Genomic DNA, 21,513 nt, shown 5'->3' with positions numbered 1-21,513 from the left:
TTCTCTACACTAAGCATTTACATGTTGCATTTGTGGATACCTGTATTATTATTATTTGTTTCTTTTATTTAATTGTTAATGAGTAATTGAGAAACGGGTTGTAAATACCTTACGCTACTTACAATCAGCTATTACTTGTAGACTGTGTAGGACTCCTGGCACTGTAAACATTTTACGTTTAGAATTATACCTCTTGTTGAATAGAAATGAAGACTGTCAACTGAAAGAACAACAAAGCATGGCCTGTCAAATTACTTCAGCAGTTTTCAGTCAAGAATTTATTAACTTTTTTGTATGGTTGGTTTTCCTTCAGAAATTCATTGGTGTTTCCTTGTATTTGTGTGAGACTTATTTTTTTTATTTATAAGATTATTTATTAAGTGCTTAATTGCTGTGTCTTCCTTCTTTGGATTGTTTATAGGGAAGCACGAATATGGGACTTACGAGATAGCCGGAAATCAAAGCCCAAGCCACTGACAGATCTGAAGCATCCAAAAACTTTAACAGGATGCTTCTTCTCTCCAGCTGGAAACTATTTGTTAACTACATGCAATGATGATAGGCTTAGAGCATATGACACAACAAAGTTTCGGTCTGAGGTCCCAAAAGGTAAATGTTACATTGCTTTTACTGCTTTACATGTTTAATTATTCATTGCATCATGATAACTTAAACCAAAAGTGTGTAAGAATTGTGTTCATGTTCAGCAACTACTTTTATGTTACCTACGTTTATAATTATTGTGAAAATCGCTGTAGACTGGTGTAAGCATTAAGTAACCCCATGTTTGACTTTACACTGGTACAAAATCACTATTGAGCTGTCACAATGACATGCTTGTGACACACTGGTCATTGCTGCTATGCCAGTCTCAAGGTTTATGAGAGGACTGTGTACTGACTTATTATATGAAGCCTGAAGTATTTTCTAAAATTGCTCAGCTATTACAGAAACAGTTCTTTATGTATTAGGCAATAATTTGTCCAGGATGTGATGTGGTAGAGAAATCCATATTGTGATCAGGCTTTAGGTCTAATATTTAAATTTAAATTCCCTTACATTTTTCAAACCACCGATGTATGGCCACTGTTTTATGAATTGTGTTTGTCATTGAAAATAAAAAGTTCATATGTTTTTGCACGATATGGGTGACAGACTATTGTCTTTTGTTCCCTTAACATACTTAGTCAAAGGAACTGAATCACAAAAAAGGGCCTTCGCCATAATACTTTCTGCACCAAGTTTCACTGTCGCAGTGATATGTTACGACAAAGCGGTTTACATTTCTTCTGCATGATGTAGACTGACACTGTATATAATCTGATTCCATAGAGCCCATGAAATTGTGGTATTTAGGTTATATGCAGATATTTGCCATTAGTCAAACTGGAGACTGGTCAGTTGATTGCACGAGGTTGGGATTACTTAGAGATGTCTGTGGCAATGGGCTCGAACAAACATTTTTGCCTATGTTAGTTAAAGTTGTCATTTTATACTTCTTTAGTATTTCAGTTCCACTAACTCAGTATCAAACATGGTACATGAAAACTGTTAGATTGAATGATCAGTGTGCAGGCACTAGTAATCAAACTTCCAGACATTCGCAGATTTTCAATTTTTAATTGCCACTGGGATCTGTGTGCTGTAATTTCAGGAGATTATCTGGCAATGAATGACGAATAGCTTCTCTTATCATTATAGGAAAGGTACTAATTAATGCAGCCAAAACCATAACAAAAATTTTCATTTTTAAAACTTGTTGATCCAGAGCTCTTTCGATCTATTTGTAAAGGGAGTGGAAAAAGCTTCTAAGAAGCAGTGAGGAAATTGTTAAACATTTTTTTTTTAAAGTGCAAGAGTCTGGAGACTTTTAAATTCTTTTTTTTCTGTTCTATTGATTCCAGATCAAAGCATTACTACTTGGAGCGGGCACACACTATTTTGAGTGATGGTACTACCAGGATCGGCAGTAGCTAATATCTCAATTTTTTTTTATTTTGTTTGTTGGTGTTTAGATTTTTTTCAGATTGAAATGTCAGATGATGATGATTTTCAGGTGGTGGTGTTGTAAGAACTATTAGCAATAGGTTATTAGTTTATAAAGGGTTGGGCAAATAAAAATGACCTGGGGAACAGTTACAGGGTACAAAGAAGTACAGCAGAGGAAGAGAAATACAGTACTAACCTGAATAAAGCAGATCTTGAAAGTGATGACCATTCATTTCTTGGAACTTCTGGGCACTGGTGAGCAAGTTGCTGAAGCTGGACTGCTGGAATTGCTGCAGTCTCATCTGAAAAGTTATCCTTCAGTTATTGAGACTTGAAGAGTTGCCACACAAAGTAATCACACACTGACACATCAGGTGACCTGGTGGCCAGCTGAGGCTGCAACCAGACTGTGAACAGCTCTGTCAGTTATGAAGATTGTGTAAATTTGCTCCAAGGTTTGGCCGACTGTATGGGCGGTTCATCCATCCTGTTGGAAGTAACCGTAGGGTAGGTCTTTCCCTCCTCCGTTAATGCCCCCCCCCCCCCCCCCCCAAGTGGCTTCAGAATGTTGTCAATGTAATGCACTGAAGTCAGCATCTGATGAAAAACTGTGGGATGAGTAATGTGGCATGCAGACACGGCATACCAAATCCCAATTGTCTCATCATGCAATAGTGTTTTGTGGAAGTTGTGAAGATTCTCCACTGCCCAGAACCTGTGATTATGAGAGCTGACTTAACCACTCAGATGAAACCAGGCTTAATCAGACACAAAAAACAAATCCATGTCTGAGGCATTCTTTGTTATCTCAGTGAACAGCCACCCACAAAACTGGAGGCACTGAGAAGCATCTGCTGGTTTTAATGCATGAGCAACACACACACGGTAGGAATGCATGTGCAGGTTCAGGTGGAGTATTCGTCTGCATGCTCAACGTGATATGCCAGTCTCTTGCAACAGTGTTGGGTTGATGTAGTAGGACTTCATGGAAAAGCTTGTAACTTTATGGTTTTCTATCCTGTGACAATCTCTAAAAGTTAAAACTTGGTAAATTGCATTCTACATGTCCATAGATACTCTGCAAGCCACTGTACGGTGAATGGCAGAAGAAATGTGAATTACAGTTCATGATTTTCACTCTTTGATGCCACAATTACAACCTATTTATGTAATTACAGTATTTGCACCAAACGAATATTTGTGGTGTGTTATTAAATTTGTTCCACTATTGATTTTAGCTTGCAGCTATTTTCATGTAGTTTTGAAGTGCTTAGATTATGACTTGGAAATAGAACTGAGTAACTTATATGTCAGATAGTTAATCTGAACATATTTGCACCTACTGTTAACTGTAAGTCACAGCATCATCTGTAGACTGTTCTGTCTGAAACCAGATCGATGTGTTTTCTTCTAGCCCTGCGTGTGTAGAATAACTGACATATTTCATTTTTTAAAATTTGGCCCACTTTGTAAAGTACTATGTTTTTCGCAATGGTGCTCAGGACAGACACAGGTATTCTCAAACTCTGTGCTAATCCAAAGTGTGTTCCACAATGAACTTCAATTCTTTTGAGAATTTTGACCTTCTCTTTCATCTAAAAGTTTTTCCTGTCTCATTTGGTAACACCTAAATTTTCCATCCTAAAATATTGACAGAAAGCACTCAACAACTTTAAAGGAACAACTAATGGCTTACTTCACTGACTTCAAACAAGGCTAGTAACACACTATGTGGTGCTCACAATAAAGTCTTGGCATGGTAGCTGCCGAGAATATCTGTGTCATTTAAAATCGACTCACCTGTGTTGTAGCAATGGTTTTGTCAGCACTGCCAACATACAAATCTTAAACAAAACTAATGTGTATTATCAGGTTATAAATATTGGGAAGTAGATGCCCTCTGCATATGGTCTTAATCATAGGATGAAGTTAATGCTGAAACAATATGGCTATGGTAATGTAACTACGTAAGGTGTGGTACACAGTATTGAAAGAAAGTTTGCAGTGACAAGAAGCAAATGAATGTTCCTCTGAAGTCGCACTTTCTTGAGACGTTCATCGAAACAATTTTTACCATTGGCCACCACACCAAATAGAGGTTTGCAGTGGCAGGAGAAAAATGTTTAACTGTTCTAACTTCTACTGATAGTGATCTGCTGAATAGAACATCCATGTGTCAAAGTTAACCACATGTTTCTAAACAATACTTGAAGTCCAAAGCAATGCCAGTGGCATTTTATGTCGATTGCGCCAGTTTTTTTTCCTCTCCATAAACAATTGTTTCATAAAACATAAATTGGGGAGAAATTATCAGGACATTTTTGTAAACCCTCGTCACCAGTTTTGTAAGGCCTTGTCGCTACTGCTGGGGGGAGCAAAATTGCCACTGTTGTTGTTAAGGTAGGCTGAGCTTGTGAAACTGCTTTTGGTGCAGTACACCACTAAGACAATTTCTCTGTGCCACTGTTACACAGCTATACCCCAGGATCATCTAACAGGATAGGAGAACAAAGGTTCTACAACACTCCATCAAATTAGTAACAAAGTCACACAAATGAGTTAAAACGGTTTACTTCTCTTTGTGGCTTGTTGAATAATGAAGTGCGCAACACTGCATGTAATATAACAAAAAAGGCCAAAGTGCAAATAATCGTAAGTAAACTTCACAGTATATAGCAAATGTAATTTACAACAGCTGTGTGTCTACTTCTAAGACTGCACTATACAAAGTTTCCTGTCTAAGTCAGCCCTGGATGATGATCTATAACCGAGTAGGTGAGAGCTGCTCTTCTCTCTTCCGAGAAGGCTTCTGTCTGTTGTCGTACAGTCAAAGGTGGATTGTACTTGGCTGAGGCGAAGTCAATATCGTCATCTTCAGCACTGCCCATGGTGCTTGTGGAACTCTTGCAAGTGAGGAGTCTCTAAGGCACTTGCACCAGCATGCATCTTTGCACCTGTGGTGCTTTTGCCCTGGCTGTGTCTTGTTTGGACAACACAGCATACATTAACACACAAACAGGAGCGAATTTACATTGCAAACATTGGAAATTTGACGAGAGTGATAAAAAATGTTACAGGCAGAAGGAAAACATTAATTACGGGGACATAAAAGGGGTGTTATACTACACATCCAGTTCCCATTCACATTTAACATTTGCAAAGCATTGCTGGGTTCGCTTGTGCTCTTTCAAAAGTTTGTTACAATGCTGAAGTATGGAAATGGAGATGCTGATCTTCATCATATCCCAGGTGTCGTTACATGTGATACTCAGTGCTTGAACAATGATTTGAAATGTCACCTGATAAAAGGGTGAGATATGTCAGGGTCTCACCTCTATCTTCACTCTATTTGTAAGTGCCAGTGAAGAGCCATTTGCCTAGTCTAGCTTTGTTTGTGGCTCTAAGCTCATACTGTTTCTGCAGTGTCATTTCTGCTTTAGGTGCCATGCAAGTAGCATCATATGAAACATTTACTGCCAGATAAACACCTGTTATTAACAGTGTTTATGTGGCAATATGTCACTTCATTCATGCTATTGGTGACATGGCTTTGGAGCTCTGTTGCTACCCTGCATGTGCTTGTGTGTTCACTGTATATGAGTATTGTATGTTGGTGAAGAGAACAGTTATCATAATCACTGTCGTCATCGTCTGCAGCTCATGGTCTAGTGGCTAGTATTGGTGCCTCTGGATCACAGGGTCCCAGCATCGATTCCTGACCTGGTTAGGGATTTTCTCTGTCTGGGGACTGCGTGTTTGTGTTGCCCTTACTATTTAATCATCATCATAGTCATTCGTGACAGTGGCTAGATTGAACTGCGCAAAAAATTGGACTGTGTAATAATGGGGTATTTGTACGTGCACAGTTCAGCACCCTCCAAACCAATCATCGTCGTCGTCATCATCATCATCATCATCATCATCGGTATGACAGTGTTTTGTGAGCCTTGGCCTTCTGTAGAAGATTATTCCATTCTTTCCCATTTAGTGCCAAACTTCTCCAATTATGAATTACAACCTTCATGTCTTCTGTGGTACCTTCCTCCTACCTTTGCTTTGGTCATCTGTCTTGGTTCCTGCAATCACTGAGCTGAGTATATTCTTCTTGATCATTCTGTGATTGCTCTCAGTACATGCCCCTGTCATTCCTGCCTTTTAATCTTAATGTAGATGACCATGTCTCAGTTATTATATAGGTTACATAATTCATAGTTAAATCTCCTCCTCCACACACCAGTTTTCCTCCACTGGTCCAAGAATATGTCTGAAAATCTTTTTTCTGGATATGTCAAGTTGCTTTCCATGAAATTTCTTGAATGTCCATGTTTCAGCATTGTATTGTAGCATTGGCCTCACTAAAATTTTATACATCATAACTTCAGTGTTCCAGAAAACGATCTTAGATTTTGACGCTGTGGTAGTACTTGTTGGTGGAGTTAAGGTGACTCAACTAAGAGACACAGTCAAAGGGGTTCACATATGAGGCATGTGAATTTCTTCACAACCTTAGATGTTGACAGAAGAGATGAAATCGTGTCAGCATCACAGACTTCAACAGCAAGCGCATGTGGTGTTTCACAAAGTATCATACAATATTGGCAGAAGTATGATAATTGCAAAACTGTGGTCAAAAAGTGAGGTTTAAATCTCGGAGGAAAGATGTTAGTGGTAGAATAACTGTCAGTGATTCGGACAATTTCCAGAAAAATGATGTCCGTTGTACTATGTTGGAATTTTACAGCCGTGGTAAGTACCCTATGAGCAAAAAGAAACAGATAGTTTACATGACTAGATTGCTTTCACAGGCATCTGCAATTTGAATGGAAGAATTCTGAAATAATTGGGATGCAGGTACTGAGAATGCAGTGACAGAAGACATATTCTGATGGAGAAATCCGTTATTGTAGTAGATAGGGCAACTTTCCTGAGCAAAAAGCACACCAGTAAAGAGTCATCGTACTATTGTTTATCTTCAAGAGACCTGGCTAAATCAGAATCACACCAGGAAGCACATCTAGCAGGATTCAAAGGGCAATGTCATTGTGAAAGGCAAGGAAACAAACTTGTCTTTGTTGCAGGATCATCTAAGGTAACACTTACACCCACCAAATCCAGTAATTTTCGTGAAGAGATGAATAAGCGCCACATGCACCTTTAGAATCAATTTAAACTAGATGGATTAGCACCAGAAATGAAGCCAGATGTTGTATGGTGATCAATTATCACTGCCAGTACAAAATGATGGGCTCTAGTGAAAGAAAAGGTTGCATGCTAGAATTGTCTTTCCTGAATGAAAATGGAAAAATGTGCTGAAATTGAGTCTTTAGAACTGGACAGTTAAGTAGCAATAAATTAAATTTAAAACAATATATTTTTTGTTCCTTGCCACCCCAAAGCTGTGAACACTGTTCTCCCTCTCACATCCATTTCCTGTCATTCCTCTCTACCCCCCCCCCCAAAAAAAAAAAAAAAAATTTACCTGTACAAGCCTGAATAGCCATGAGTACACAATGGCTGTGCTGAAAGGTGCTCAGTGTTATATGTGGGAAGCAGAAGATCCAAGTTCTTAGCTTTGTACCGAGGTTTGAAGTAATGTGAAGCTAAGAAATGCTTAAAATGTTCACTTAATCAAAACAGAAATAGATGGACAATTTATCAGATGAGCAGTAATATATTTTGATATTACACATTTTATACCACATGAGAACATACTAATTGGGAGGGCAGCTGTTTCTCTACAGTAGTTTCTAAACATATTCTTGATTTATAGTTTTTACACCCATAATAAATTTTGAAATAAGTCATTGTCCAGTTCTGGCTATAAAATCTTTATTGCGGTGTGCTATCTTCAGATTTTGGTATTATATTACTTTTGAGCGAGTGCCTCATAATGCATTGTGCGTACATGTGGCAGATGACATAGTTTGCCGAGCTCAGCCGGGCTTGGCTTGGCATGTGCAGGCCAGGCTCTTATAACAATGGGGTGAACTGCAAGGCCACCAGTGAGGGAAGAAAATGTCAAGAGGAGTACCTTCTACCTTTTTCCCTCTAGCTGGCACTTCTGTTACTCACTGCTGTAGATGTTTTACTTTCCCGGGAGGCAATGAGATGCAGTGTCAAATACAATGCAGACTGAATATCATTTCCATTAAACATTATTGCACTGACAGCTCCCTCATCGCACTTTCATTGCATGAAATATCAGTTCATGTTAGTGCTATATTTTGTGACATACAATGGACTTCAGTGTATCTTCTTCTTGCAATACATTTTATTACCACTTACCCAAAAGATCTGACAGCACCATGCTACTGCACTACTTAAGAACTTGCAGCGTACAGTACGACCTTTCCATGCTGATAAATATCCCTTGACTCGACTGACTAGTGTTAGTCATCCATAGCTTTTCTTATTGTATTGCCTTGGCCCTTCAGTTATTTGATTAATGGAAATTGATTGTTACTGGGGTTATTGTGAGAGAACTTTTAGAGATTTAAAAGTCATTACATGTTGGATAAATCAGTGTTTCTATTCTGTTTCAGTTGTAATGAATATTGCTCACAACAATCACGTTGGAAGATGGCTCACAACATTCAAAGCAAAATGGCACCCTCTGCGTGAAGACGCATTTGTTATCGGCAGCATGATGCATCCAAGACGAGTAAGTAAATATCATAAAATTTGCTGCATTTTGTAGGTTGTCTCAGCAAACAACTAATCACTAAGAAAAGAGCTTCGTATGGTAGTTGCTTACTACTTTTCATGTGTTCCCATTTGTGGTACACTTACACCTATGTATACTGAATACTCTGCAATTGACAATGAGCAGTGCATAGTAAACACGAACACTTAAATCTTTCTGTATGAGCTCGGATTTATCTTGTTTTATTATAATTATCATTTCTTCTTATATAGATAGATGTCAACGAGACATTTTCGCATTTGGAGAACATTGGAGGTGGAGATTTCATGAAAAGATCTTGCCACATCGAAAGATTCTTTTCTTTTAATGATTGCTATCACAACACAGTTGTTATATCCATAGGGCCACGAAAAATTAGAGTTTTACGATAAATGCAAATTCTGCCTCATAATGTGAAAATGCAAAATTACCTAATAACGCTATTTCGTAGTGAATTGTATCCAGAGGAACTATTTTATCATAGATAGTTTGAAGTAGCTTTATTTGCTGTTTATTGGTGTTGAAACATAACAACTTTGTTTACTGGTATTGTACATCATGTGGTGAAGCCCAGTTTGAAAAGATACCATGTGTTACAACCTGTTTGCAAAATTGAAAGTGCACAAAAGAAATAACTTATCAATGCACTTGATGCTTTGGTGCCATTCTGTGGATAGTTGAAAGGTCTGTTTAAGGTACACACCAAATAATGCATTGTAGTACTCAGCCTAGCATTTAATAAAAAGAAAGAGAGAGAAAGGGGGTGGGGAAGAGAGGGGGGGGGGGAGAGAGAGAGAGAGAGAGAGAGAGAGAGAGAGAGAGAGAGAGAGAATGTATGTATGTTTGTTTGCTAAAGTTCAAAAGTTGGCGTAATGAGGACACTTTCAACGTGGGAAAGTAAGATGGTGGTTGTTTTGAAGCATTGTTGCGTCAAATACTGCTTGAGGTCAGGATCGAACTACCTCGTTAACAATACTCTGCCAAGCCAACTTAACAAGCAGTTGCAGCGTAGCCGTTAATGAATGCTTCGTGTTGTGCATTGGTCGTGGTTTTCTTTTCGTATTTGAAATGCAGTGACTAATCTGGTTCATCACAGATTTTGATTATGACCCTTCAAACACCAGAAGAGATTGCCGATCCCTGTGATGATGTCAGCTCTGCTTTTGCAGAACATGGGTTTAGGCTGCTGCCCTGTGTGAGGAAGCCAGGGTTTGTTTCCTCGCACTGGTCACCTCCTCTCTGATGGTCAAAATACAAACTTGTTTGTGCTCTTGGTAGGCTACCACTATACAGTGTCCACGTTCTATACTATAGTGATCGGAAAACAAAATCTCAAACGTTTTTTGACTATGCCAAAATTATTGCTACGGTCGCAGGTTCGAATCCTGCCTCGGGCATGGATGTGTGTGATGTCCTTAGGTTAGTTAGGTTTAATTAGTTCTAAGTTCTAGGCGACTGATGACCTCATAAGTTAAATCGCATAGTGCTCAGAGCCATTTGAACCATTTTTTGAACCAAAATTATTCACATAACTTTTCAATAGTAACTTTTGGTTCATCTTGTATGCTAAGTGCCTTGTCAGCACTATGTGTATCATTGTCAAGTGTGGATTTGCAAGGCTATGAAAGTCCACGAAAGGTAGAAATTAATATTCTCCACATTTTGTGATCATCGAATTGGGTGGGAAAAAGATAAATAATGTGAAGAAAGGACTTAAATCAGAGACACATTCAGTTCGTTGGTGGGAAAATACTGCTACTTTTCAACAGAACAGTTATGTGCTGAAAGCTGAAGTACAGCCAAAAGAAGAAAACAAAGGCCTTTTCGGTGATAAAGCTGTTGAAGATTTAACAAAAGCAAACATTTCTGTCAAAAAGTTCCCAGTCAGCACTTACTTAATAGTCAGTTTCAAATAACTGAGGCTTTGTTTGTCTTCATTCATGTAACGTGACAAAGTTTTACATTTATGAGTCTAATCATTTACAGAAAAAAAGTTAATTTTGACAAACGTTGTTGTAGATTTTGACAAAAATAGAAGGTACATTTATCGATACCTATATACCAATGACACTTTCCTCAATTTCACAATAATACAAAAGTGAGCTGAGCTTTGAACTTCTTTGAAGTCCACCGTCAGTCCTCTCTGGTAAGGATCCCATGCCACACAGCAGTACTGAAGCAGATGATGAAACAATGCAATATAGGCAGTCTCTTTAGTAGAAAAGTTGCATCTCCTATAGCTGTCGGCACACGGACCGTGCATCTGAATGTTGAGTGTTGAGCGTGCCAAGTTTCTGATATCATATTGTGGAATAGCACGCTCTGGAGTCTTTCCGAATGTGCAGAGCAATATCTGGCATGTCAGATATTCTGAGCGTTGACCAGTGAGATGGCACACCGCCACCTACATCACAAGTACGCCGTCTCCCTTCAGTACAGAGTTGCGAGGCGACATATTGGCATTCATTTCAAGCCTATATGTATATATGCCGTTTCTGAGCACCAGCAAATTGAGAATCACTGGAAGACCCATTGTTAACTGTGTGATTCGTTCCAATAAAATAATGAGAAACATCATATTCGTGGCAAAAGAATTATTGTAACTTGTGTATTATGAGAGTAGGCTATTTGAAGGCAGTGACACACTGAAGATCCATCCAAAACATTTTGTTCTTGGTACAATTTGTTATAATTAAATTTCAATTAGTAACATATCTACGATTACGGTTTTCAGCAAGGGGTAACATGTTGTTGTTGTGGTCTTCAGTCCTGAGACTGGTTTGATGCAGCTCTCCATCTACTCTATCCTGTGCAAGCTTCTTCATCTCCCAGTACTTACTGCAACCTACATCCTTCCGAATCTGCTTAGTGTATTCATCTCTTGGTCTCCCTCTACGATTTTTACCCTCCACGCTGCCCTCCAATACTAAATTGGTGATCCCTTGATGCCTCAGAACATGTCCTACCAACCGATCCCTTCTTCTGGTCAAGCTGTGCCACAAACTTCTCTTCTCCCCAATCCTATTTAGTACCTCCTCATTAGTTATGTGATCTACCCATCTAATCTTCAGCATTCTTCTGTAGCACCACATTTCGAAAGCTTCTATTCTCTTCTTGTCTAAACTATTTATCGTCCATGTTTCACTTCCATACACAGCTACACTCCATACAAATACTTTCAGAAACGACTTCCTAACACTTAAATCTATACTCAATGTTAACAAATTTCTCTTCTTCAGAAACGCTTTCCTTGCCATTGCCAGTCTACATTTTATATCCTCTCTACTTCAACCATCATCAGTTATTTTGCTCCCCAAATAGCAAAACTCCTTTATTACTTTAAGTGTCTTATTTCCTAATCCAATACCCTCAACATCACCCGACTTAATTCGACTACATTCCATTATCCTCATTTTGCTTTTGTTGATGTTCATCTTATATCCTCCTTTCAAGACGCTATCCATTCCATTCAACTGCTCTTCCAAGTCCTTTGCTGTCTCTGACAGAATTACAATGTCATCGGCGAACCTCAAAGTTTTTATTTCTTCTCCATGGATTTTTAATACCTACTCCGAATTTTTCTTTTGTTTCCTTTACTGCTTGCTCAATATACAGATTGAATAACATCGGGGAGAGGCTACAAGCCTGTCTTCCTCCATTCCCAACAACTGCTTCCCTTTCATATCCCTCAACTCTTATAACTGCCATCTGGTTTCTGTACAAATTGTAAATAGCCTTTCGCTCTCTGTATTTTACCCCTGCCACCTTTAGAATTTGAAAGAGAGTATTCCAGTCAACATTGTCAAAAGCTTTCTCTAAGTCTACATATGCTAGAAACGTAGGTTTGCCTTTCCTTAATCTTTCTTCTAAGATAAGTCGTAAGGTCAGTATTGCCTCACATGTTCCAGTATTTCTACGGAATCCAAACTGATCTTCCCCGAGATCGGTTTCTACCACTTTTTCCATTCGTCTGCAAAGAATTTGCATTAGTATTTTGCAGCTGTGGCTTATTAAACTGATTGTTCGGTAATTTTCACATCTGTCAACACATGCTTTCTATGGGATTGGAATTATTATATTCTTCTTGAAGTCTGCGGGTATTTCGCCTGTTTCATACATCTTGCTCACCAGATGGTAGAGTTTTGTTAGGACTGGCACTCCCAAGGCTGTCAGTAATTCCAATGGAATGTTGTCTACTCCGGGGGCCTTGTTTCGACTCAGGTCTTTCAGTGCTCTGTCAAACTCTTCACGCAGTATCGTATCTCCCATTTCAGCTTCATCTACATCCTCTTCCAGTTCCATAATATTGTCCTCAAGTACATCGCCCTTGTATAGACCCTCTATATACTCCTTCCACCTTTCTGATTTCCCTTCTTTGCTTAGAACTGGGTTTCCATCTGAGCTCTTGATGTTCATACATGTGGTTCTCGTACCTCCAAAGGTCTCTTTAACTTTCCTGTAGGCAGTATCTATCTTACTGCTAGTGAGATAAGCCTCTACATCTTTACATTTGTCCTCTAGCCATGCCTGCTTAGCCATTTTGCACTTCCTGTCGATATCATTTTTGAGACGTGTGTATTCCTTTTTGCCTGCTTCATTTACTGCATTTTTATATTTTCTCCTTTCATCAATTAAATTCAATATTTCTTCTGTTACCCAAGGATTTCTACTAGCCCTCGTCTTTTTACCTACTTGATCCTCTGCTGCCTTCACTACTTCATCCCTCAAAGCTACCCATTCTTGTTCTACTGTATTTCTTTCCCCCCTCCTGTCAATTGTCCCCTTATGCTCTCCCTGAAACTCTGTACAACCTCTGGTTCTTTCAGTTTATCCAGGTCCCATCTCCTTAAATTCCCACCTTTTTGCAGTTTCTTCAGTTTTAATCTACAGTTCATAACCAATAGATTGTCCACATCTGCCCCTGGAAATGTGTTACAATTTAAAACCTGGTTCCTAAATCTCTGTCTTACCATGATATAATCTACCTGATACCTTTTAGTATCTCCAGGGTTCTTCCATGCATACAACCTTCTTTCATGATTCTTAAACCAAGTGTTAGCTATGATTAAGTTATGCTCTGCGCAAAATTCTACCAGGCGGCTTCCTCTTTCATTTCTTAGCCCCAATCCATATTCACCTACTATGTTTCCTTCTCTCCCTTTTCCTACTCTTCAATTCCAGTCACCCATGACTATTAAATTTTTGTCTCCCTTCACTACCTGAATAATTTCTTTTATCTCGTCATACATTTCTTCAATTTCTTCGTCATCTGCAGAGCTAGTTGACATATAAACTTGTACTACTGTAGTAGGTGTGGGCTTCGTATCTTAGCCACAATAATGCGTTCACTATGCTGTTTGTAGTAGCTAACCCGTACTCCTATTTTTTTATTCATTATTAAACCTACTCCTGCATTACCCCTATTTGATTTTGTGTTTATAACCATGTAGTCACCTGACCAGAAGTCTTGTTCCTCCTGCCACCGAACTTCACTAATTCCCACTATATCTAACATTAACCTATCCATTTCCCTTTTTAAATTTTCTAACCTACCTGTCTGATTAAGGGATCTGACATTCCACGCTCCGATCCGTGGAACGCCAGTTTTCTTTCTCCTGATAACGACATCCTCTTGAGTAGTCCGCGCCCGGAGTTCCGAATGGGGGACTATTTTACCTCCGGAATATTTTACCCAAGAGGACGCCATCATCATTTAATCATACAGTAAAGCTGCATGCCCTCGGGAAAAATTACGGCCATAGTTTCCCCTTGCTTTCAACCGTTCGCAGTACCAGCACAGCAAGGCCGTTTTGGTTATTGTTACAAGGCCAGATCAGTCAATCATCCAGACTGTTGCCCTTACAACCACTCAAAAGGCTGCTGCCCCTCTTCAGGAACCATACGTTTGTCTGGCCTCTCAACAGATACCCCTCCGTTGTGGTTGCACGTACGGTACGGCTATCTGTATCGCTGAGGCACGCAAGCCTCCCCACCAACGGCAAGGTCCATGGTTCATGGGGGGAGGAGGGGTAACATAATATGATTATATACAAAAGATGTGATACAAAATTGTTGAGGCTTTCGTGGCCACTTGTTGACAAACTGCCTATTGGCTTCTGTCTCGGGTTCTTCGGCCGACGTTCATCTAATGATTTTTCTGACGTTTCGCCAGCACGAGTGGCTGGCATTGTCAAAGCTTCACCCTCCATTGCCGGTGGTGAACTGGAGCCGAGCTCGCGGGCGCAGACTATATGTACCTGGCGCGCCAACGTCCGAGGGCTTCTCCGCGGTCATTTCCGGTGCGGTTCTCCTCTTGCTACCTGCGACGGTCGTTCGCTGCAGTACGGGAAGCCAGGAGCCGTTGACCTTAAGGCTTTCCTCTTTCTTGTTCAAACTGTTCGCGTGTTTTTGTATTTCTACAGCTTCTCTGAACAAGCGCGTGTGATAGTGGTTCTCTACAGCCAGAACTTCCGTGTCGGCGAATTTTATTACGTGGTCGGTCTCATTCAGTGCGTGTTCTGCCACGGCCGATTTCTCCACCTGCCCCAACCTGCAATGTCGCTTATGCTCCTTGATCCTGGTGTTAATGGATCGTCCAGTCATCCCGACATAAACTTTTCCGCATGTGCATGGTATGCGGTATATTCCCGACATTGCAAGTGGGTCTCTTTTCTCCTTCGCCGATCTAAGACACTCTTTGATCTTCCTTGTCGGTTTGAAGATCGTCTTTACGCCATGTTTGCGCAATATACGGCCGATTCTGTCCGTCACTCTGGGAATGTATGGCAGAAAGGCCGTACCCGACATTTCTTTTTCTGGTTCCTTACTTCGCCGAATGTTTGGCTCAGTTACACTTCTAATATAATTTGTGGAGTACCCATTGCTCCTCAGGACTGTTTCCAGGTGTTGCATTTCTCGTTTGAGGTGTTGCGGCTCACATATTCGTCCTGCTCTCGTTACGAGCGTACTAATCATGCCCCTTTTCTGGCTTGGGTGGTGGTTTGACAGTTTGTGCAGGTATCGGTCCGTGTGAGTCGGTTTTCGATACACGCTGTGTCCCAGGTTTTCGCCGTCCCTTGTGACCAGCACATCTAGAAATGGCAGTTTCTTGTCCTTTTCTACTTCCATGGTAAATGTTATGTTGGCATGGAGGCTGTTCAGGTGTCTTAGGAAGTCACCGAGCTGTTCTTCACCATGGCTCCACACCACGAAAGTATCATCGACGTACCTGTACCACACCTTAGGTTTGCAAGTCGCCGAGTCCAGTGCCTGTGCTTCGAATTGTTCCATGAAGAAGTTGGCCACCACTGGACTGAGAGGACTACCCATGGCGACGCCTTCCAGCTGTTCGTAGAAGTCGCCATTCCACGTGAAATAGCTCGTGGTGAGACATGCATGGAAGAGCTTTCTGATGTCTAGCGGGAAAATGGAACCGATGTGCTCCAGAGCGTCACTGAGTGGCACTTTCGTAAATAACGAAACAACATCAAAGCTGACCAGGATGTCGTTTGGTGCAAGTTTCAGTTTCTTCAGCTTCTCAATGAAATGTCCTGAGTCCTTAATGTATGTGTCGGTCTTCCCCACGTGTGGTTGGAGCAGAGAGGCCAAGTGTTTTGCCAGTTTATATGTCGGTGATCCAGGAGCGCTAACGATCGGTCTCAGTGGATCGTTGTTCTTATGGATCTTGGGTAATCCATACAGCCGAGGTGGTAGGGCTTCTGTGTTGCGCAGGTTTCTCTGTATGTCCGCCGGCAGAGAAGACGCCTTGATCAATCGATTCGTATTCCGTGTGATACAAGAAACTGCCATTTCTAGATGTGCTGGTCACAAGGGACGGCGAAAACCTGGGACACAGCGTGTATCGAAAACCGACTCACACGGACCGATACCTGCACAAACTGTCAAACCACCACCCAAGCCAGAAAAGGGGCATGATTAGTACGCTCGTAACGAGAGCAGGACGAATATGTGAGCCGCAACACCTCAAACGAGAAATGCAACACCTGGAAACAGTCCTGAGGAGCAATGGGTACTCCACAAATTATATTAGAAGTGTAACTGAGCCAAACATTCGGCGAAGTAAGGAACCAGAAAAAGAAATGTCGGGTACGGCCTTTCTGCCATACATTCCCAGAGTGACGGACAGAATCGGCCGTATATTGCGCAAACATGGCGTAAAGACGATCTTCAAACCGACAAGGAAGATCAAAGAGTGTCTTAGATCGGCGAAGGAGAAAAGAGACCCACTTGCAATGTCGGGAATATACCGCATACCATGCACATGCGGAAAAGTTTATGTCGGGATGACTGGACGATCCATTAACACCAGGATCAAGGAGCATAAGCGACATTGCAGGTTGGGGCAGGTGGAGAAATCGGCCGTGGCAGAACACGCACTGAATGAGACCGACCACGTAATAAAATTCGCCGACACGGAAGTTCTGGCTGTAGAGAACCACTATCACACGCGCTTGTTCAGAGAAGCTGTAGAAATACAAAAACACGCGAACAGTTTGAACAAGAAAGAGGAAAGCCTTAAGGTCAACGGCTCCTGGCTTCCCGTACTGCAGCGAACGACCGTCGCAGGTAGCAAGAGGAGAACCGCACCGGAAATGACCGCGGAGAAGCCCTCGGACGTTGGCGCGCCAGGTACATATAGTCTGCGCCCGCGAGCTCGGCTCCAGTTCACCACCGGCAATGGAGGGTGAAGCTTTGACAATGCCAGCCACTCGTGCTGGCGAAACGTCAGAAAAATCATTAGATGAACGTCGGCCGAAGAACCCGAGACAGAAGCCAATAGGCAGTTTGTCAAAAGATGTGATGTTGATTTAGTGTAATGAGTAGTGTCACTGCCCAGTATTGCGTTAGTAGTTGGGCAGTGGTTCCCGTCTTGATAATTCCAAATTTTTTTTCCTAACTTTCGCATTTTTTTAAGGTTCTGATACTTTATTATTAGTTTAATATAAATATATACCAAAATATTTGATGTTATGTAAATATAAGTTCACCTTTTTTTGAGGGGTGACTTTGTTCGATTGGCTTAATCTACAGGACATCTTGCGCTACTTGTATAAAGATATTTTGCTCCTTTTTCTTTTATGAATTGTAATTCACATGTTGCAAAGATTCTGTTACTGGGTAGGAACAGTGATCAAGTAAGACTGACCTTGGGGTTGATGAAATAATGTTTATCTTATGTGGAGCCTCCCCCCCCCCCCCCCCCCCCCCAATGAACCATGGACCTTGCTGTTGGTGGGGAGGCTTGCATGCCTCAACGATACAGATAGCCGTACCGTAGGTGCAACCACAACGGAGGGGTATCTGTTAAGAAGCCAGACAAACGTGTGGTTCCTGAAGAGGGGCAGCAGCTTTTTCAGTAGTTGCAGGGGCAACGGTCTGGATGATTGACTGATCCGGCCTTGTAACACTAACCAAAACGGCCTTGCTGTTCTGTTACTGCGAACGGCTGAAAGCAAGGGGAAACTACAGCTGTAATTTTTCCCGAGGGCATGCAGCTGTACTCTATGATAAAATGATGGCGTCCTCTTGGGTAAAATATTCCGGAGGGAAAATAGTCCCCCATTCGGATCTCCGGGCGGGGACTACTCAAGTGATCGTTGTTATCAGGAGAAAGAAAACTGGCGTTCTACGGATCGGAGCGTGGAATGTCAGATCCCTTAATCAGACAGGTAGGTTAGAAAATTTAAAAAGGGAAATGGATAGGTTAATGTTAGATATAGTGGGAATTAGTGTAGTTCGGTGGCAGGAGGAAAAAGACTTTCGGTCAGTTGAATACAGGGTTTTAAATACAAAATCAAACAGGGGTAATGCAGGAGTAGGTTTAATAATGAATAAAAAAATAGGAGTACGGGTAAGCTACTACAAACAGCATAGTGAACGCATTATTGTGGCTAAGATACGAAGCCCACACCTACTACAGTAGTACAAGTTTATATGTCAACTAGCTCTGCAGATGACGAAGAAATTGAAGAAATGTATGACGAGATAAAAGAAATTATTCAGGTAGTGAAGGGAGACAAAAATTTAATAGTCATGGGTGACTGGAATTGAAGAGTAGGAAAAGGGAGAGAAGGAAACATAGTAGGTGAATATGGATTGGGGCTAAGAAATGAAAGAGGAAGCCGCCTGGTAGAATTTTGCGCAGAGCATAACTTAATCATAGCTAACACTTGGTTTAAGAATCATGAAAGAAGGTTGTATGCATGGAAGAACCCTGGAGATACTAAAAGGTATCAGGTAGATTATATCATGGTAAGACAGAGATTTAGGAACCAGGTTTTAAATTGTAACACATTTCCAGGGGCAGATGTGGATAATCTATTGGTTATGAACTGTAGATTAAAACTGAAGAAACTGCAAAAAGGTGGGAATTTAAGGAGATGGGACCTGGATAAACTGAAAGAACCAGAGGTTGTACAGAGTTTCAGGGAGAGCATAAGGGAACAATTGACAGGAATGGGGGAAAGAAATACAGTAGAAGAAGAATGGATAGCTTTGAGGGATGAAATAGTGAAGGCAGCAGAGGATCAAATAGGTAAAAAGATGAGGGCTAGTAGAAACCCTTGGGTAACAGAAGAAATATTGAATTTAATTGATGAAAGAAGAAAATACAAAAATGCAGTAAATGAAGCAGGCAAACGTCTCAAAAATGATATCGACAGGAAGTGCAAAATGGCTAAGCAGGGATGGCTAGAGGACAAATGTAAGGATGTAGAGGCTTATCTCACTAAGGGTAAGATAGATACTGCCTACAGCAAAATTAAAGAGACCTTTGGAGAAAGGAGAACCAACTGCACGAATATCAAGAGCTTTGATGGAAACCCAGTTCTAAGCAAAGAAGGGAAAGGTGAAAGGCGTATATAGAGGGTCTATACAAGGGCGATGTACTTGAGGACAATATTATGGAAATGGAAGAGGATGTAGATGAAGATGAAATGGGAGATATTATATTGCGTGTAGAGTTTGACAGAGCACTGAAAGACCTGAGTCGAAACAAGACCCCCGTACTAGACAACATTCCATTGGAATTACTGACAGCCTTGGGAGAGCCAGTCGTGACAAAACTCTACCATCTGGTGAGCAAGATGTATGAGACAGGTGAAATACCCTCAGACTTCAAGAAGAATACAATAATCCCAATCCCAAAGAAAGCAGGTGTTGACAGATGTGAAAATTACCTAACTGTCAGTTTAATAAGTCACAGCTGCAAAATACTAAAGCGAATTCTTTACAGACGAATGGAAAAACTGATAGAAGCCAACCTCGGGGAAGATCAGTTTGGATTCCGTAGAAATACTGGAACACGTGAGGCAATACTGACCTTATGACTTATCTTAGAAGAAAGATTAAGGAAAGGCAAACCTACGTTTCTAGCATTTGTAGACTGGGAGAAAGCTTTTGACAATGTTGATTGGAATACTCTCTTTCAAATTCTGAAGGTGACAGGGGTAAAATACAGAGAGCGAAAGGCTATTTACAATTTGTACAGAAACCAGATGGCAGTTATAAGAGTTGAGGGATATGAAAGGGAAGCAGTTGTTGGGAAGGGATTGAGACAGGGTTGTAGCCTATCCCCGATGTTATTCAATCTGTATATTGAGCGAGCAATAAAGGAAACAAACGAAAAGTTTGGAGTAGGTATTAAAATCCATGCAGAAGAAATAAAAACTTTGAGGTTCGCCGATGACAATGTAATTCTGTCACAGACAGCAAAGGACTTGGAAGAGCAGTTGAAAGGAATGGACAGTGTCTTGAAAGGAGGGTATAAAATGAACATCAACAAAAGCAAAATGAGGATAATGGAATGTAGTCGAATTAAGTCAGGTGATGCTGAGGGAATTAGCTTAGGAAATGAGACACTTGAAATAGTAAAAGAGTTGTGCTATTTGGGGAGTAAAATAACTGATGATGGTCGAAGTAGAGAGGATATAAAATGTAGACTGGCAATGGCAAGGAAAGCGTTTCTGAAGAAGAGAAATTTGTGAACATCGAGTATAGATTTAAGTGTCAGGAAGTCGTTTCTGAAAGTATTTGTATGGAGTGCAGCCATGTATGGAAGTGAAACATGGACGATAAGTAGTTTGGACAAAAAGAGAATAGAAGCTTTTGAAATGTGGTGCTACAGAAGAATGCTGAAGGTTAGATGGGTAGATTACGTAACTCATGAGGAGGTATTGAATAGAATTGGAGAGAAGAGGAGCTTGTGGCACACTTTGACTAGAAGAAGGGATCGGTTGGTAGGACACGTTCTGAGACATCGAGGATCACCAATTTAGTATTGGAGGGCAGCGTGGAGGGTAAAAATCGTAGAGGAAGGCCAAGACATGAATACACTAAGCAGATTTAGAAGGATGTAGGCTGCAGTAAGTACTGTGAGATGATGAAGCTTGCACAGTATAGAGTAGCATGGAGAGCTGCATCAAACCAGTCTCAGGACTGAAGACCACGACAACAACTTACGTGGATAAGTATTCCAAATTTGTAACACAATTTTATAAGCCTGTGTCATTATTGATTGGACATGGCACTTATGGTGTACATGTGTGTTTTAATAGAGCTAAAGTGGGAATTTTATGCAGGTCCGTTGAGTAAACAGTGTGATTTAGGAACTAGAAATATCCCTCAACTGCCGCTGAGTGTGTTGCAATCGCGTATACCATGTTGGTGCGCACGTACTGTGTGCACAAGTCGCATCGTTTCTGAGCGTTCAGCAGCACATTGAACTTGGCACGCTCAACGTTAACGTTCGACAGCATGGTCCGTGTGCCGACAGCGTAAGTGTTCTGCCGATAAAACAGTTTTTGTTTTCTACACAACATTAT

At 40.9% G+C, this 21,513-nt stretch overlaps 1 protein-coding gene across 14 annotated transcripts in view; it reads left to right on the top strand.

The window, feature by feature from the left end:
- LOC126197486 (WD repeat-containing protein 76-like) overlaps window positions 1-21,513 on the top strand; it is a 400,466-nt gene that overhangs the window by 363,436 nt on the left and 15,517 nt on the right. For 13 of the 14 annotated variants that reach the window (XM_049934649.1, XM_049934650.1, XM_049934651.1 and 10 more), the window contains 2 exons: window positions 422-609; window positions 8,532-8,650. The exons of the other annotated variant lie outside the window; for it this stretch is intronic. In XM_049934649.1, coding sequence (XP_049790606.1) covers window positions 422-609; window positions 8,532-8,650 — 307 coding nt within the window. The remainder of the gene's footprint in view (window positions 1-421; window positions 610-8,531; window positions 8,651-21,513) is intronic. 14 annotated transcript variants of the gene reach the window in all.

This window comes from Schistocerca nitens, chromosome 1, assembly GCF_023898315.1.
Source record: "Schistocerca nitens isolate TAMUIC-IGC-003100 chromosome 1, iqSchNite1.1, whole genome shotgun sequence".
NCBI lineage: Eukaryota > Metazoa > Arthropoda > Insecta > Orthoptera > Acrididae > Schistocerca > Schistocerca nitens.
Note: the sequence above shows the minus strand (reverse complement) of the source record. Positions and strands in the feature narration are given on the sequence as shown.